The 14,131-nt window shown below is 36.3% G+C and overlaps 1 protein-coding gene across 4 annotated transcripts in view; it reads right to left on the bottom strand.

The window, feature by feature from the left end:
* PNPLA8 (patatin like phospholipase domain containing 8) overlaps positions 1-14,131 on the bottom strand; it is a 40,065-nt gene that overhangs the window by 18,762 nt on the left and 7,172 nt on the right. For 3 of the 4 annotated variants that reach the window (XM_063323164.1, XM_063323165.1, XM_063323166.1), the window contains exons 6-8: positions 8,941-9,112; positions 4,016-4,073; positions 1,580-1,774 (exon numbers count right to left, since the gene is read on the bottom strand). In XM_063323164.1, the coding sequence (XP_063179234.1) occupies positions 1,580-1,774; positions 4,016-4,073; positions 8,941-9,112 (425 nt within the window). The remainder of the gene's footprint in view (positions 1-1,579; positions 1,775-4,015; positions 4,074-8,940; positions 9,113-14,131) is intronic. The other variant, XM_063323167.1, reaches the window with a different exon arrangement.

Consider the following 14,131-nt stretch of genomic DNA (forward strand, 5'->3'; position numbering starts at 1 on the left):
TCAAGCAGTTAAGGAGCAGCTTGGAACAGCTCCAAAGGCTAAAGCAGCTCCCTTTCCAGTTTTGCTTGGCCAGATGGAAGACGACCAGGTTTCAGGATTTCAAGCAGTGCTTAGGCTTGGAATATCTGTTGTGTTATTCCATTTTTATCTTTAAAAAAAAATATGCCAAAACTTACTTTCTTATTTCAGGTAGTATGGGATTAAAATGTTTTGGGCATAACAACGTACTGGGGAAGCTGGGGGGTGTTGGGAGCGATAAGAGGGGAAAAAAAGACCCTAAACAAAAAGGGGAAACAGAGAAACAGAATAAAATGGAAGAACTCTCAGAATCTCTCTGATGTAGTAGCACCATCTTACCCTCCATGGGAACCCTTCCCCCTGCAATTTATGTAGACCTTCTATATAGCTGAATAGAATTATTCCATCTCCTTATAAATGTTAATTCAAAATATAGAAGTATGCTGGTTTTTTTCAGATAAAATTCTAGCTTCTGTTTATTATCTCTTAATCTAATACATTTTTTACTATTTATACTCCTTACTTATCTGTCAGTCTTCAAACTTCAATATTACTTATGCACATTACAATGCTAATGAGATTACACTGCCTTTTAATGGACACTACGCTGTTACTGCTTTCTAGTAGAGGCTAATGCCCCTGTATGAATTAATATGACAGAAATGTAATAGATGCTTTCTTAAATTTAAGTGATAGAATCCTACGCTGTCTTTGTTGAAGGTCCCTGGTTCAGTCACCCTTTGTAGTCCTTTCTGCCACAGTTCTGCAACAGATCCTTTTAAAAATACATACTAATATTTTTAAATTAATATGTACTGTAAAAAGGATTTTTTTACAACTCAGAAAACTGCAGAATGATAAAGGGGCACCAGAGGACAAGAACACAATTGTTAAAAAACTACTAAAGAAATTAATTTGCCTTGCTCTTTACTAACCAGGGTCCCCACCAGAAGCTATAATACAATAAAATAGCATACGCTGCTGAGAAGAGACACTGCTTTATCCTCAAGGGAATTTCTTTTGCAGTTGTCCTCTGAGTTTAATCTTACTGCTGTGGCATCTCTTATTCCTTTTACATGCTCAGAACCAGGGTAGAGCTTAAAAAGCTATCAATGGAAAAAATCAGAACGTAAACTGAAATTATGCTCTAATAAAAGGAACGCTGAAATGCATAACTTGATTTTTTCACTCTTTACAGTATTGTTAAAATTTAAGTCATACCATCTGTTTAGTGAAATAACGCTCAATGAAATACCAGTTGTAAGCAGGAAGTCAGAGGCAATTTACAACTCATATAAGGTTTCCTTCCAGGCAGAGAAGAAAGGAACAGCAGAAGAGCTTAAGTTTGTACTGAGAAGACTTAAGATTTTTAAGCCTATACCCTTTTCCAGTTCTAGAAGGGCTATACAAGCCAAAAATTTCCTTTCTTACCCTTGCCTGCCCTAGACTTCCTTTCTGCTACCAACTTACTTGCTTAGTTCTGATTCAGAAATTCAGACAGCTTTTACACTCGGGTGTTAATATTGGAAAATATTTACTAAAAGCGAAGATTTCAACATACCTGATGAAGATCGTTGCCCAAAACATACTCCTGAAAGTAACCCGGTGCAGCAGATGATGCTCTAATGGCCTGCCACAGTTTGTACTGACAGCCTCCAATATAATGAGACTTAACACCAGGAAAGTGATTGTAGTTTCTGAAAACAAATGCTTTCAGTGGTGTTCCTCTGTTTACAATGGTGCTTACTGCAGCTACCTAGTGAGTTAGGAGGAGCATAAGTAGTTATACAAGATTATGATGATAACAATGATAATAATAATAACCTCCCACAATATGAAATTCAATTTATACATTAAATACATCTCTGTAATCCTACTTGGTACATTATTTACTTTTTTATAATGCCTATCTAAATTTTAAAAAGTGAAAGTAAAAAACCCCAAACCCTAACCCTGCCCCCCAACCAAATTCCCTAAAGAAAAATGCTATTTTTAATCTGAAATTAATTGTTCCCAGTGGCTATTGTTTCTACCAATATCTATCCATTGATATTTAAACAAAAAGATGGTGTCATCTATATGATTTTAAAATGTTTTGCCTTCATTCTCAATAGTTTGTTCTCAGAAGTTTGTAACCAGGAATGTGACAATGCCATTAAATACAAACGTTAGAAACATCAACCAAATTCTTTCTCCGAGCAAATGATTACTTAATATTGCAACCTGAGTTAAAGGATTGCAGGAAAAACCTCTCCCAAAGAAAAAAACCCAAATTAATCAAACATAAATCTTTCAAGGCTTTTTGCAGGGACACTGAATGTCGTTAACAGAAAGTCACATACGTATGTAAATCTAAGTGAAAAGCCCAAATGGCATTTCCATAAAAAAACCATGTAACTGCACAAAAAAAACCCCAACACATTTTACAGATATAATTACACAAGGTGAGAGCACCTATAGTTACGGGTGAGTGTTAGAATGTGCAAGACTTTTTAGTGATGATGCAGCCAGCCTGGCACTGTTCACAACAATACTCTTTAACAGACAAGTGTGTGTTCAATTCTATTTTGTTTACTATTTAACAGAGTAGAGTGTTTTTGGCAAACATTACTCAACAGCACTAACAGCTGATGCTGTGATACCACTGTATACATTTCTATTTTTCAGCTACATAAGTTAAATCATTTAATTCACAATAAGTCCATCCTTACAAAAAAGAAAACAAGAAAACTATAACTTCTGTATGACAATGCAGAAGCAAAACACATACATGATTTGTACTCCATCATTTGATGGAGGAAAACTTTCCTGTTTTTGTCAAAAGGAAAGTTTGGTTTTAAGCACTCCAGAAGCAGCAAGAAAAAAACAACTTTGGAAGATTTAACAGAAAGCTTATCAAACTGATGCTTGAATTTGTTTTTTGGTAATACTTCCACTTCATGAAGAAGCCTAAGTTGTAAAGTGCTGAGCACCTTCTGGAAAAAGCCACCCCTCCATAAATTTAACATTAACAGACCACATAACTGCATGTTTTATTTTAATTTTGCTGTGCCTTGTAAAGAGTGCCACCACTGCCAGCACTACAAAGCAATTACTGGGAATAGCTAGTTTCAACTCTATTTATATTCACATTTTATTACTGAAGAACATGGAAGGAAGCCAAAGATCCCTGTTCAAAGATAACTTTCAAGTCAATGTAGGACAGCTTCGCTCTCAGAAAGCAACATACCACTCCAGCCTTTTCATGTCCTTGTTTTAGACACAGACTAGGAACGCAGTCAGTCAAGCACATGTTTCTATGTTTAGAAAAATGTGAATATCTTCCATTTAACAGTAAAGCATTGAATATAGTGCTATGACACCAAAACACCTGTTAATTACAGATTGTTCTGAAATATGTGCTATTATATTTCTCTTCTTTCTTCACACCCTATCCTTCACCAAAAATAAAATACCCTTGCTTTCTCATCTTTCAGTTTCGTGCTGCTGATGTATATAACACCCCTCCAATTAATTGGTGCCTTTTAGATCATACAGGAAGAGCAGAGATCTTGGGGCCTGTGAACGTGACTGGAGAAAAGCTGGTAATCCAGACAAACTGAAGAGAAATCCTGTTCTCTCACGACACAATAATACAGATCACAGCTGATGCGACAGGATCTCCAGACACTAGAATTCTCTTACATGAAAAAACAAATTTTGCACAACTTCAACAAGCTGACCTACTACTTCTCTGCTTGTAAGCCTTTTAACATCTCTGAAGCACATTCTAACTTAAAGTATTAAATAAAAATATAAGAAATTGCTGTAGAAATTCAAGTCTCTAATGAATTTTTATCCTTTAAAAGCATGGGTTATCTCATATGGAAGCTTAAAGAGCGTATCAATGCTCATGCTGTTTATACAATATTCTTCTAGGGATAGTACTCTTACTCAGAACTCTTAAAAGTACTCGTGGAATATATAATTAGTATTTGCCTTAGAAAACTGTACTTACCTTCGGACATTTGGAATTTCTTGCAGTTTCAATCATAAGATTTGAGCCCATTTTCTCCCTACAAATAAGTGTAAAAAATTGAAAATGCTCCATCAGTTTAACATGAATAAAAGACATACATTTTTATCATCCTTACTTCTGAGAACTTTGCATTTAAAAGAAGCAATGCTTGCTTACATCACTTCACTTTAATAATTGGATTTCTACGGTTGACTTCAATGGACCAATATTTCAAACCTTCAAGGCTGTTGGAAATAAGTCTGCAGAGCGATTGAGGTCTTGATTCAGTTACTCACTTCACCACGTACTTAAACATAAATCATCAGGATTACTCAACTACTTTGTGAGAGGAAAACAAAGTACTTTGATTTTTTTGATTCTTAAATGCAGCAATATCCTTATTAAGCCATTTTATAGTAATTAAAATTACTCTCGAATTATTATGAAAACAAAAGCAAAGAAAGAGACAACAGTCTAGATGATTTAGAAGAAAGCGAAAACATCTACATGTAATTTTCCACAACAATAATTCAATATGCATTTAACATCTATTTTTCAGGTGGAATTTCTTCATATGCATACATTTTTATAGATCTGACAGTGAAATCACATGAATAGTCAGCACTGTAATTTATCATTACATCAGCATTAGGGTCAATATTCTAATTGCTACTAGAAGGTAGCCCTCCTGCACAGTACAGGAGACTAGAGGATATCAGAATACTAGCCAATAATCTCCTATCAGCATCTATTTCAAGTTTGATTTGCTTACAGTAAACGTATAAAACTCTACAGAGCGGATGCTCATCCATAATGATTCCAAACAGGCTTTCATTTAAATCAGCAAGTTTTCTCCCTCCCCTTGGACACAGCCCACACAAACACAGGTGGCACATCTACCTTATTCTGCAAAGATGGTTTTCAGTATTGCCACACTTTTTAAGTAAGGCGATTCCATGTGTTGCTGTTAAGAGATCATCCATCTACAGCTCGCACTACTGTGACAGTAGGTAGTAGCGCTTCCACTGTTAAAAACAACACCTTTATCAATCTAGTCATGTCAGAAGATAAAAGAAGCTTTAAATGCTACAACTGCTGTAGTCCTCAATGTAGACAGTAAACTGTATTTGGAGGCAGGACAATTTACTGTTCCACTAGTGGATATCTCTGCTTGAAGGATGACTGTGTATGCGTTCTTGATAGGGAGGAAGGGGGACAGCTTCTAGTCCTATCATCAAACACTGCTGCTGACACAATTCTTACATCATTAGTGCTGTTTTGTTTTATTTTTCCACTAAATGCATTAATTCCAGTCTCACAGTCATCAACCAGAAGTGGAAGAGTGCCATCTACGCTCACTAATTGATTTCAGGAGGAGACAAAGACACACGAAACCATGAAGTAGGAACATTCAAAAATAAGATGAGATTGACAGAGGTGAGATATGAGAGACATATACTGACGTTATTTGCATAAGTTTCATCTACTTATTCCTAAATATCTGTATGAGATTTTTTTTCCCCAAACCCTGAATGCAAAGATTAAAAAGCTGCATAAGCAATATCCACTGCTTAATGATAGAAACAGGCAAACTGAATAATTATTTTCTCACATTTTGTTTCTTATGAAGGCCAGGAATTGATGCTTCAGAGTAGGTATAAGAAATCCCTTAAACTACTATGCAACTTTAGACATTAAGGTCTAAAGATAAATGCAAATTTATTTTAGTTTTGTTGCTAGCATTAATACTGTAATTGCCTACTATAGAAAATGTCTTTGTCAAGCCTCACTGTTCAATTATTTTCTTTACTGAGGTCACAACACAATTAATTCCAGTTTATTCACATACTGTGTTAAAAGAGAAAGTCTCCTAATTTTAATTTTATTGACTAGTCCCTTGCTCTTGAAGAAGAGATGAGAACAGTAATTCTCAAGATATCTTACTATGTCAAATTACTGCTTTAACTTGTTTGGTTTTTTTAACAATAGAGAGTCCCAATTCCTTTGTGCAAGTTGGCTTTAGGTCACTGGATACTTTTTACCAATCTTGCAACAAATATTCTCTAAAATGGGGTAACTGAGGCTATAAATAGTATTTTAAATGAATCTGTATTATGGATTAATAGAACAGTATTATATTTTCTGTATTTTCAATCCCAGCCATCACACACTGAATCATCTTGCTTGACCACAAGTATACAGATGTTTCATTAAATTGTCCATGACAACACCCAAATCACTTTTCATATTAGTTTAAATCCTGTATTTTACATTTTTCCACTCACAGGTTATCACTTCACACAATTTCATTTACCATCCTATTTTTTCATTTATCTGCTTTGTTATTTCTGTCTGTGACCTGCGTCCTCTAGACATGACCTACCTAAACAATTCTCCTTTACAAATGTTGCTCTTCCATTGGCTTAAGTCACTAATATTTCAATAACGCTATGAAGAACATATTGACAACCATATGCTTAAAGAAACATTCTAATGGGCTACAGCCAGGGTACAATCAAATAGTCTGGAGAAATTTGAAACGCAAAATTGTAACTTTTACCCCCTTATAACAACAAAAGTACCAGGAAAGTACGACTATTTACCAAACATACAAGAGAGCCTTTTACTGCACATTCCATAAAGATACAGAACATCCCACTGATAATGCTGCAGAATCTGTTGAGTATGTCTGCAGTGACTAACTGGAACAGAATGTGTTGCCGGTTGAGTCACTGGAGAGCAGTCTCAATATATACTTCAATTTGCATAGCAAATACTGGTTTGAAGTACTATTACTTGTAATCCCAAACACACGCACTATCCGTTTTCCTACCAACGGAGAACATGTAACTTTTACCCTACCCCCTACGCAGTGCTTGATTGCTTCTCGAGATTACAAATTCCCAGTATGGGATTTTAGTTTGCTTGTGAAAACCTCTAGCTGCTCACCAAATTTCTCTGTAGCTTCTCAGGACAATACAAAAGAAGAAAATTGTATATGCAAACAACAGGGGAAAAAAAAAAAACAAACCAGAAAACTTCAAACTATAAGCCAGCTGCTTCTTACAAATGCAATTCAATATAGCATTACATACATTGATGTAAGGTAAGTATAGTTTTCTGCACAAAGTAACTGATTAAAACCAGTCCTCAAACTGCAATTCAAGGAATACATACGAAGAGTTAAAATAAACATGTATATAAGACATAAACTCAATTCCCTAGAGCACTCAGAATAAAAACTTAGTTAACCAAAATCAGTTGTCATTTTCTCAAATGGAATTTATAGTATGCCTCATGAATGCATGCAACATTAGCCTAATGCAACATTAGCTTAATTCTTTTCAGCAAGAATACTTTCTGACAGAAAATAATACCACCAATACCGTGGTAGGGCTAAATGTATATTGCATGCCTGTGTATGGTAAATGGATACTCTCTATTTCAAGCAAGGCTGACAAGTCTACTACCATTTAGACAAAAAAAAAGCCACCCAGCACATGTAAGGCTTTTAAATTTAAAACAAAACATGAAGCAGTTTTCCTATGCAATGACTGAAATTTAGACCTGACCTCCTTATTACTATAAAGAGATGCTACATAACCTTTGAATTCCTTTCTTAGTTCTAGAAGCCTGCAGGAATCCCTACTGTTTCAATAAAATGTTGTGTAGGCATAGCATCTCCATTCAACATTGCAGAATGAGGTCAAAAAAAGTTATTTGTTGATCAGCAAATTTAATTTTTAATTTAATCTATGGATAATATAATAATTGCCTGGCTTCTGTCCATTGCACAAGAGTAGAGTGCTTTACCTCCCTCATGTTACATGTAGCTGCAAAGAATAATAGCGTTTTAATTAAAGGCATGTAAAATACTTTCACATGAGGTAATTCTGATTTTCACAAGAATTCTTTTATGTGAGCAGGGGAGGAAAAGAGGGAAGGCAGAGAAAAATCTCTTTTCTAAAAAAAGAGGAACTCCAGATATCTGGGAAGAAAAACTCATGATAATCATTTGATAAACACACTTATTCCTAAAAAATATGCAAGAGCACAGAGAAGTGCTTGGAAGCCTCTATCTCCACTTCAGCAAAGAAGTGAGATGCTTAGGCAGCACAGGTATTCCCGCTATAATGTACAGAAAAACTGTTTCAATCCCATAAAATACATTAATCCTGTTCCCAAAGGAGCTTGTCATTACTTATCCAAACCAGCTTTTACCATTTTACATTTGCTCTCAGAGAAAGTGTTTCAGTTCTTTTGGCAGCAGTGCCAGCTTACACTATGACATTAGCTTGCTAAAAAGTATAAACAATGGAACTATCAATACAAATACAGATGAATAAAATTAAGTTATAAAGCTTGTAATAAATATTAATAATTTCTTCCAGTGACTTTTCCTAAATAGCCATTAATGCGCATATCTATGAACAAATACCATTCCACTGGCAACTCCGATACAGCAGATATGTTTTAATTGCAATCCTTACAGCTCATTTCCCTGTTCAAAGAAAGAGGCAATGGGCAAAACCCGTCAATACAGCAGCTAAGATTAAAAATTCCTACTACAGCAGATTATTTAATTTCTCACCATGTCGCCTATAAGAAAAAAAGGCACAGCAGGTGGCTAGTAAAATTTGTAGCAGATCTATAATGAGTCAGATGAAGCAGAGCTGGCAAGTATACAGGAATATAATCAGAAATCAGTGCACTAAAGCTTACTTTACTCTCCAGAAACAGAAATCATTACATTAAAGGCTTTCAATGTTTTGGTAATTATGAAAACAGCTATTTCAAAAGAATGAGAGTATATACTAATCCTTTCTACTTGTTTTAAGAATTTGGTTACCAGTGAAACAAAAACAAAACAGAAGGCTCTCAGATATTATAGTAATTATTTTTCAGCTGATCATTTTTTTACTTACTTGAGCATTTTTTCCCAGATATCACTGTCATAAAAGGCGTGGCTCCAACCCATTTTGACTGTTCCAACAATGACATTCTGCTTAAAAACATCTGATCCTAACTTGTGATACAGTTCTTCACAATCATCCAGAGGGATATGGAACAACCCCAACATAAAAGCTAATATAGCTCCTGAAAAAGAAGTATTTTGAAATGTAAAATATAGCCTGGAGTAAGATTATAAAGATAGATTACTGTTTAATGTAGTCCATAGGTTAGCAGGATATCTATCTTGAAAAGGGAAGATCAGCTGACATTTATATCACTAAATTCCTGTTCAAAGATCACGAACCATGTTTTAAAGGACATATACAAGATAGGAAGAGTCTGCTTTCAGACACAGAACTATAAGAAGTTGACAAATAGCATTATTTCATTTTGCAGATTTCATCCCTGCCAACACGTATATGGAAGAAAGCAAATTAAATCCACTGCTTTATTGGAAAAGAGGAGTAAGAGAAATCAATGCTACGGTACTAAAAATATATTTGGACCATTACTTGCTATTTGGTAAACTCCGAGTCAGTAAAGAAAAATTCTAGGAAAATTCTGTAAAAAGAAGGGAGTTTTGACTATTTTGGAATACATTTGGTTGCAACCACTTATAATTAGTCATTCATACATACTGCCATCTAGTGTGTGCCTAAAAAAACACGTATGACCTACCCTTCTAGGAACAAAACAACAGTATCCAAAAAAGCATGGTTGCAGAATACCATTAAAAGGCCTGGAAAAATACAATTAATGAATCACTACAATTCTTAGATATGTTAAACTGAAAGGGACACATACAACCTTAAAATCTCATTGTGCAATACTGTGAGGACATGTAATTAAGCATTAGGAGTAATTAGGACACATGATTTTTCCAATTTGGAAATTACTGCAATGGGTTTGAATAAAATTAATTTTAAAAGGAGCAAATTCTTGGAGTAAAACACATGCAGAAACAACTACATAAAAAAAGTTATAGAAGGCTTTAAGGGAAACACGACATCCAAGCTTCTTTTGCTCTTAGAAACCCCATCACCTTGATAGCCAAGTGTCAGTAGATTCATGGTCTCAATTCTTAAAAACACAGCACACATGCTTAATATAACTTGGGCCCACCTGACACATGAAAGTTTCATCAAGAGAAACTTACTCAACTGCCAAATCACCAAATGCCTGTATTGAACACAGACTAAACATCCAGCAGCAGAGAAACACCATTTTCCTGAACAATGCAAATCCTATGCTACCTTCTTTTCCTCTTAACTCTCTAGCACCAATTCTGGAATATCATGCATTTTCTATTTTGGTAAGCAGTTTTAAAGCCATAGTGACAAAATTCATACCAACTACAAACTCATTTTCACTTCACCTCCTGAGAAACAGCACCAAAGACTGCAGCTTGCATCAGTATGCAAGTGGCAGTAGGTAATATCAGGTCAAGGTACACATTAAAGGGCTGCTGGATAGTAATAAGACACTCACAGGAAAGGAAGGTCAAAATCAAAGATATAGTGCAGGCTCTATCACGGTTCAGTGAAAAAGGTTTCTGATGCTTCTATCACATCCTGCTGTCTATCACGGACTCCTATGCTCCAGCCACCATGTCGCCATCTCGACCAGGCCAATACTTCAGGGGGAAAAAATATCTAAGTAAAACCCTGGGAGGCTAAGGAGCATATCTTGAAGAACACAGGAATACAGTTGGCTAATAAGACACATGATAGGCAAGAATATCACCTGAAATATAAAAGTACCTTATTCGATACTAATAAGACCTCAGCTTAAGTGCTACAGCTGTACCTGAATAACATTTTTCAATAATCATGTAGACCAATTGAAAAAACATAAGACACACACACACAAAAGTTCCCAAAACCCAATCACAGGTCAAGGAAATCAGTCTGTAAGAAAGGCCTGAGTAAAGAGGATACGACTAAAGCTTTTCAGTGCCCAGAAGGCTGCCACAAAGAGAAAAGAAAGAATCTGTTATCCCTGTTCCTGGGGAGTCAGGAGAAGAGGAAACAAATTTGAACTGCAACAGGAAGGTCCACATTACACATTTGGATTTTTTTTTTTTCCCCCCAAATGTAAAGACAGCAGAGCACTAGCAAAAATTTTCTGAAGAGGTCTGACATGATTCAAAATCTTAGAAAACTGTCAATAGTGCAACACAACACAGCTGATCCTTCCCTTGGGAAATGAGATAACCTCCTACAGACGCTTCCAGCTGTGTAATACCATGACACAACTTAATGATGAGTTCTCCTAAAAAAAAAAAAAAACACACCTTTTTTCCATCAGAAAGGTTTTCAAAATGCATTTCAAAACTGGAAAGACATCATGGACAAAAAAAAAAATCAATACAGAGAGATGCCAGCTTTTTTTAAAGAGGCTCCTCATCTGCAAATCACTGAAGACTGGGAGAATATATGAGGGCACTCGCTCTATGCTGTTCTTAACAACTTGGGAGGAATATGCATCTAAATGCAACTAATTATAAGATCAATATAGGAATTTAGGAAAAAAGTGTATTTTTAAAATTCTTGTAGCAGGCCAGCACTTTTGAAAATGTGGTAGTACACACTTTGCCTGATCACATACTCTTCAGCAGTTTACTGCTTCCTGTAACTAAATTATATCACTATTGAGATGTATCTTTGCTATACTGGGAGACCACACCAGCCGTGAAAAGAACATACAAGCCACACCCACCTGCAGTTAAGTTCTGCTCAATGGGTTAAGTGCTCTGTGCTTCTATAAAAGCATGTGGTACTCTGGAGAACAGTGATAATTACTCTCACTTAAGAGAATTCCCAGGAGTTCAGTTCATGGGGCAATGGTACTTACTCCTCTCAACTGCCTTGTTTTTATCGCTACAGGTACAAACTCGGTAGAGAATTTACATTAATGTGGTTCCCCATTAAAAAAGTTCAGTGTCCATCAGTGCATTGAATGTACTTGCAGATTTTCTGGCACTTCCATTCCAGATATGCTCAGCAATAGGTAAGTGACCTAAATACACCGGGCCCATTACAGCAGCCTTACAGTGATCTTTCTCTGTGACTGCCTGCATTTACACCCTGTAACCACCAGTGAAGTACAGGGAAACTAACTACAAAGATAGTTTCTAAGATGCTGAATTCACAGCAAACATTATTTCTAAACCTCAAAAGTAAACCAGCTAAATAAGAGATGAAAAGCACAACAGAAAAAAAGAACTGTAACACACAAGAGGCATCCTTCCTTTCATTTAATACATCACTCTTTAAACCACAATTCATCCAGCTGCAAGCTTATGCAAATTCTATTGGCATATGTACCATTAACACATTGAAATGGGAAAGCACACTGCTAGCACATGCTGACAGATATGTACAACCTGTCCCAGCCATGTCTTGTCACCTATTATTGCAAGATGGACTACCGCAGACAAATGCTTGACAGTGTAAACAAAGCTTAAAAGAACATGTTAAGTACTTACTAAAAGTATAAAACCCAAAATCTGGTAAAGAATTAAGAATAAAGTTAGTTCTAATCAGATCGAATTAAGAACACCAAGCCTCTCTACCAACGGTAAAACACCTTTATCGTGATTGAGGGAGACATTAAGGAAGTGTTTGGTTAGTGAAATTATGTTCTAAAGAAACAACCACTGACTGCTAAATTAATTAACAATGGATTTTTCTTTCAAAGACTATTGAAAATGTAAAGCAGGGAACTATATTGTGCCTACAAACAAAATCTGTCTAGCAGACCTAAACAGTTTCCTCTTCTCTACTATTTTGAGCACACTAAGCAAATCTCTGGAAACACGAACATTGTGACTAGTCATGGTGATCTGCATGTAATGTTCTTTCTAAATGAAACTGTATGGAAAATGAGTATGGTGCGAAAAATTGAAGAATTTGGGGTTCTAAAGGGAACAGCTATTGAACTACAGCATGCCTCTTACATTAGCGATCAGCATTATGCTGTTACTGGTCTAGCATCATTTCCAAAAGAGACGACTGTCTTAAAAGGAAATTTACACTTTAGAGTTTCCTTCTTCCTAGGGAGGAGTAATTTATCATTGAGTCACAGAACAATTAAGGCTGGGAGTCATCTAGTCCAGCTTCCTGCTCAAGACAGGTTCAATTGGAACAGGTTACTCAGCACTTGTTCAGCTGAGTTTTGAATATCTACAGGGCTGGAGATTCCACAGCGTGTGCAGGCAACTCCTTCCAGTGTCTGACCACCCTTGCAAGGAAAACATGATTCCTTACACCAAATTGTAACATCCCATATTCCAACTTGTCTGTCAGCTTTTCCGCTAGCATTGTCCATCTTCAGGAAGAGTCTAGCTTCATCTTCTCTGTATTTTCCCATTACTTGAAACAGCAATAAGCCCTCCCCTTAGCCTTCCCCTCTTAAGGCTGAATAAACCCAGTTTTTGCACTCTCCTTTTTTTGTCATGACCTTCATTCCCCTGACCATCTACTTGGCCCTCTGCCAAACTCACCCTGTATGTACAAGAATGTACCCAACAGATTAAGGGTCTACTGAGAAGCCTAAAACTAGACATACAGTAGCCAAACAGAGACCCTTAATCTGTTGGGTGTGTTCTTCCACATATAAACTAATATGTGGTCAGCTTTCTTTGTTGCAAGGGTACACTGATAATTCATGTTCAACTTGTTCCAACAGGACCAGGCCTTTTTCTGTAAAGCTGGTTTCTAGCCTGTCAGCCTACCTCAGATAGAGGGCTTGGTACTTGGCTTTACTGAACCTTAGGTGGTTCCTGTCAATCTGCTTCTCCAACCCGCACAGGCCGATCTGAACAAAGAGCATCACTGTACTGACCACTTCCTCTAATTTAGTATCATCCAAGATCTTGCTAGAGGCGCACTCTGTCCCACTGTGCAGGCCATTAGTAAAGACAGGAAACACCTCTGGCCCAGTATTAGTCCCTGAGGGATGTTACCTCAGTTGTCTGTAAAGACCCATGAACATCTAAGATAATTGTATCTGTGCACAAAATTAAGGTTTCATATTGGTTGAAAAATGACAATTTAGTTTGAAGTTACAAGCATACCAAGCATCACGCTAAGTTCTTATTCCGAAGAAAAAAGAAAGACTTTAGAAATCACACCTGTACTTTTCTAGCTTACGCACAAAGTC

Source organism: Chroicocephalus ridibundus, chromosome 1, assembly GCF_963924245.1.
Source record: "Chroicocephalus ridibundus chromosome 1, bChrRid1.1, whole genome shotgun sequence".
Lineage (NCBI taxonomy): Eukaryota > Metazoa > Chordata > Aves > Charadriiformes > Laridae > Chroicocephalus > Chroicocephalus ridibundus.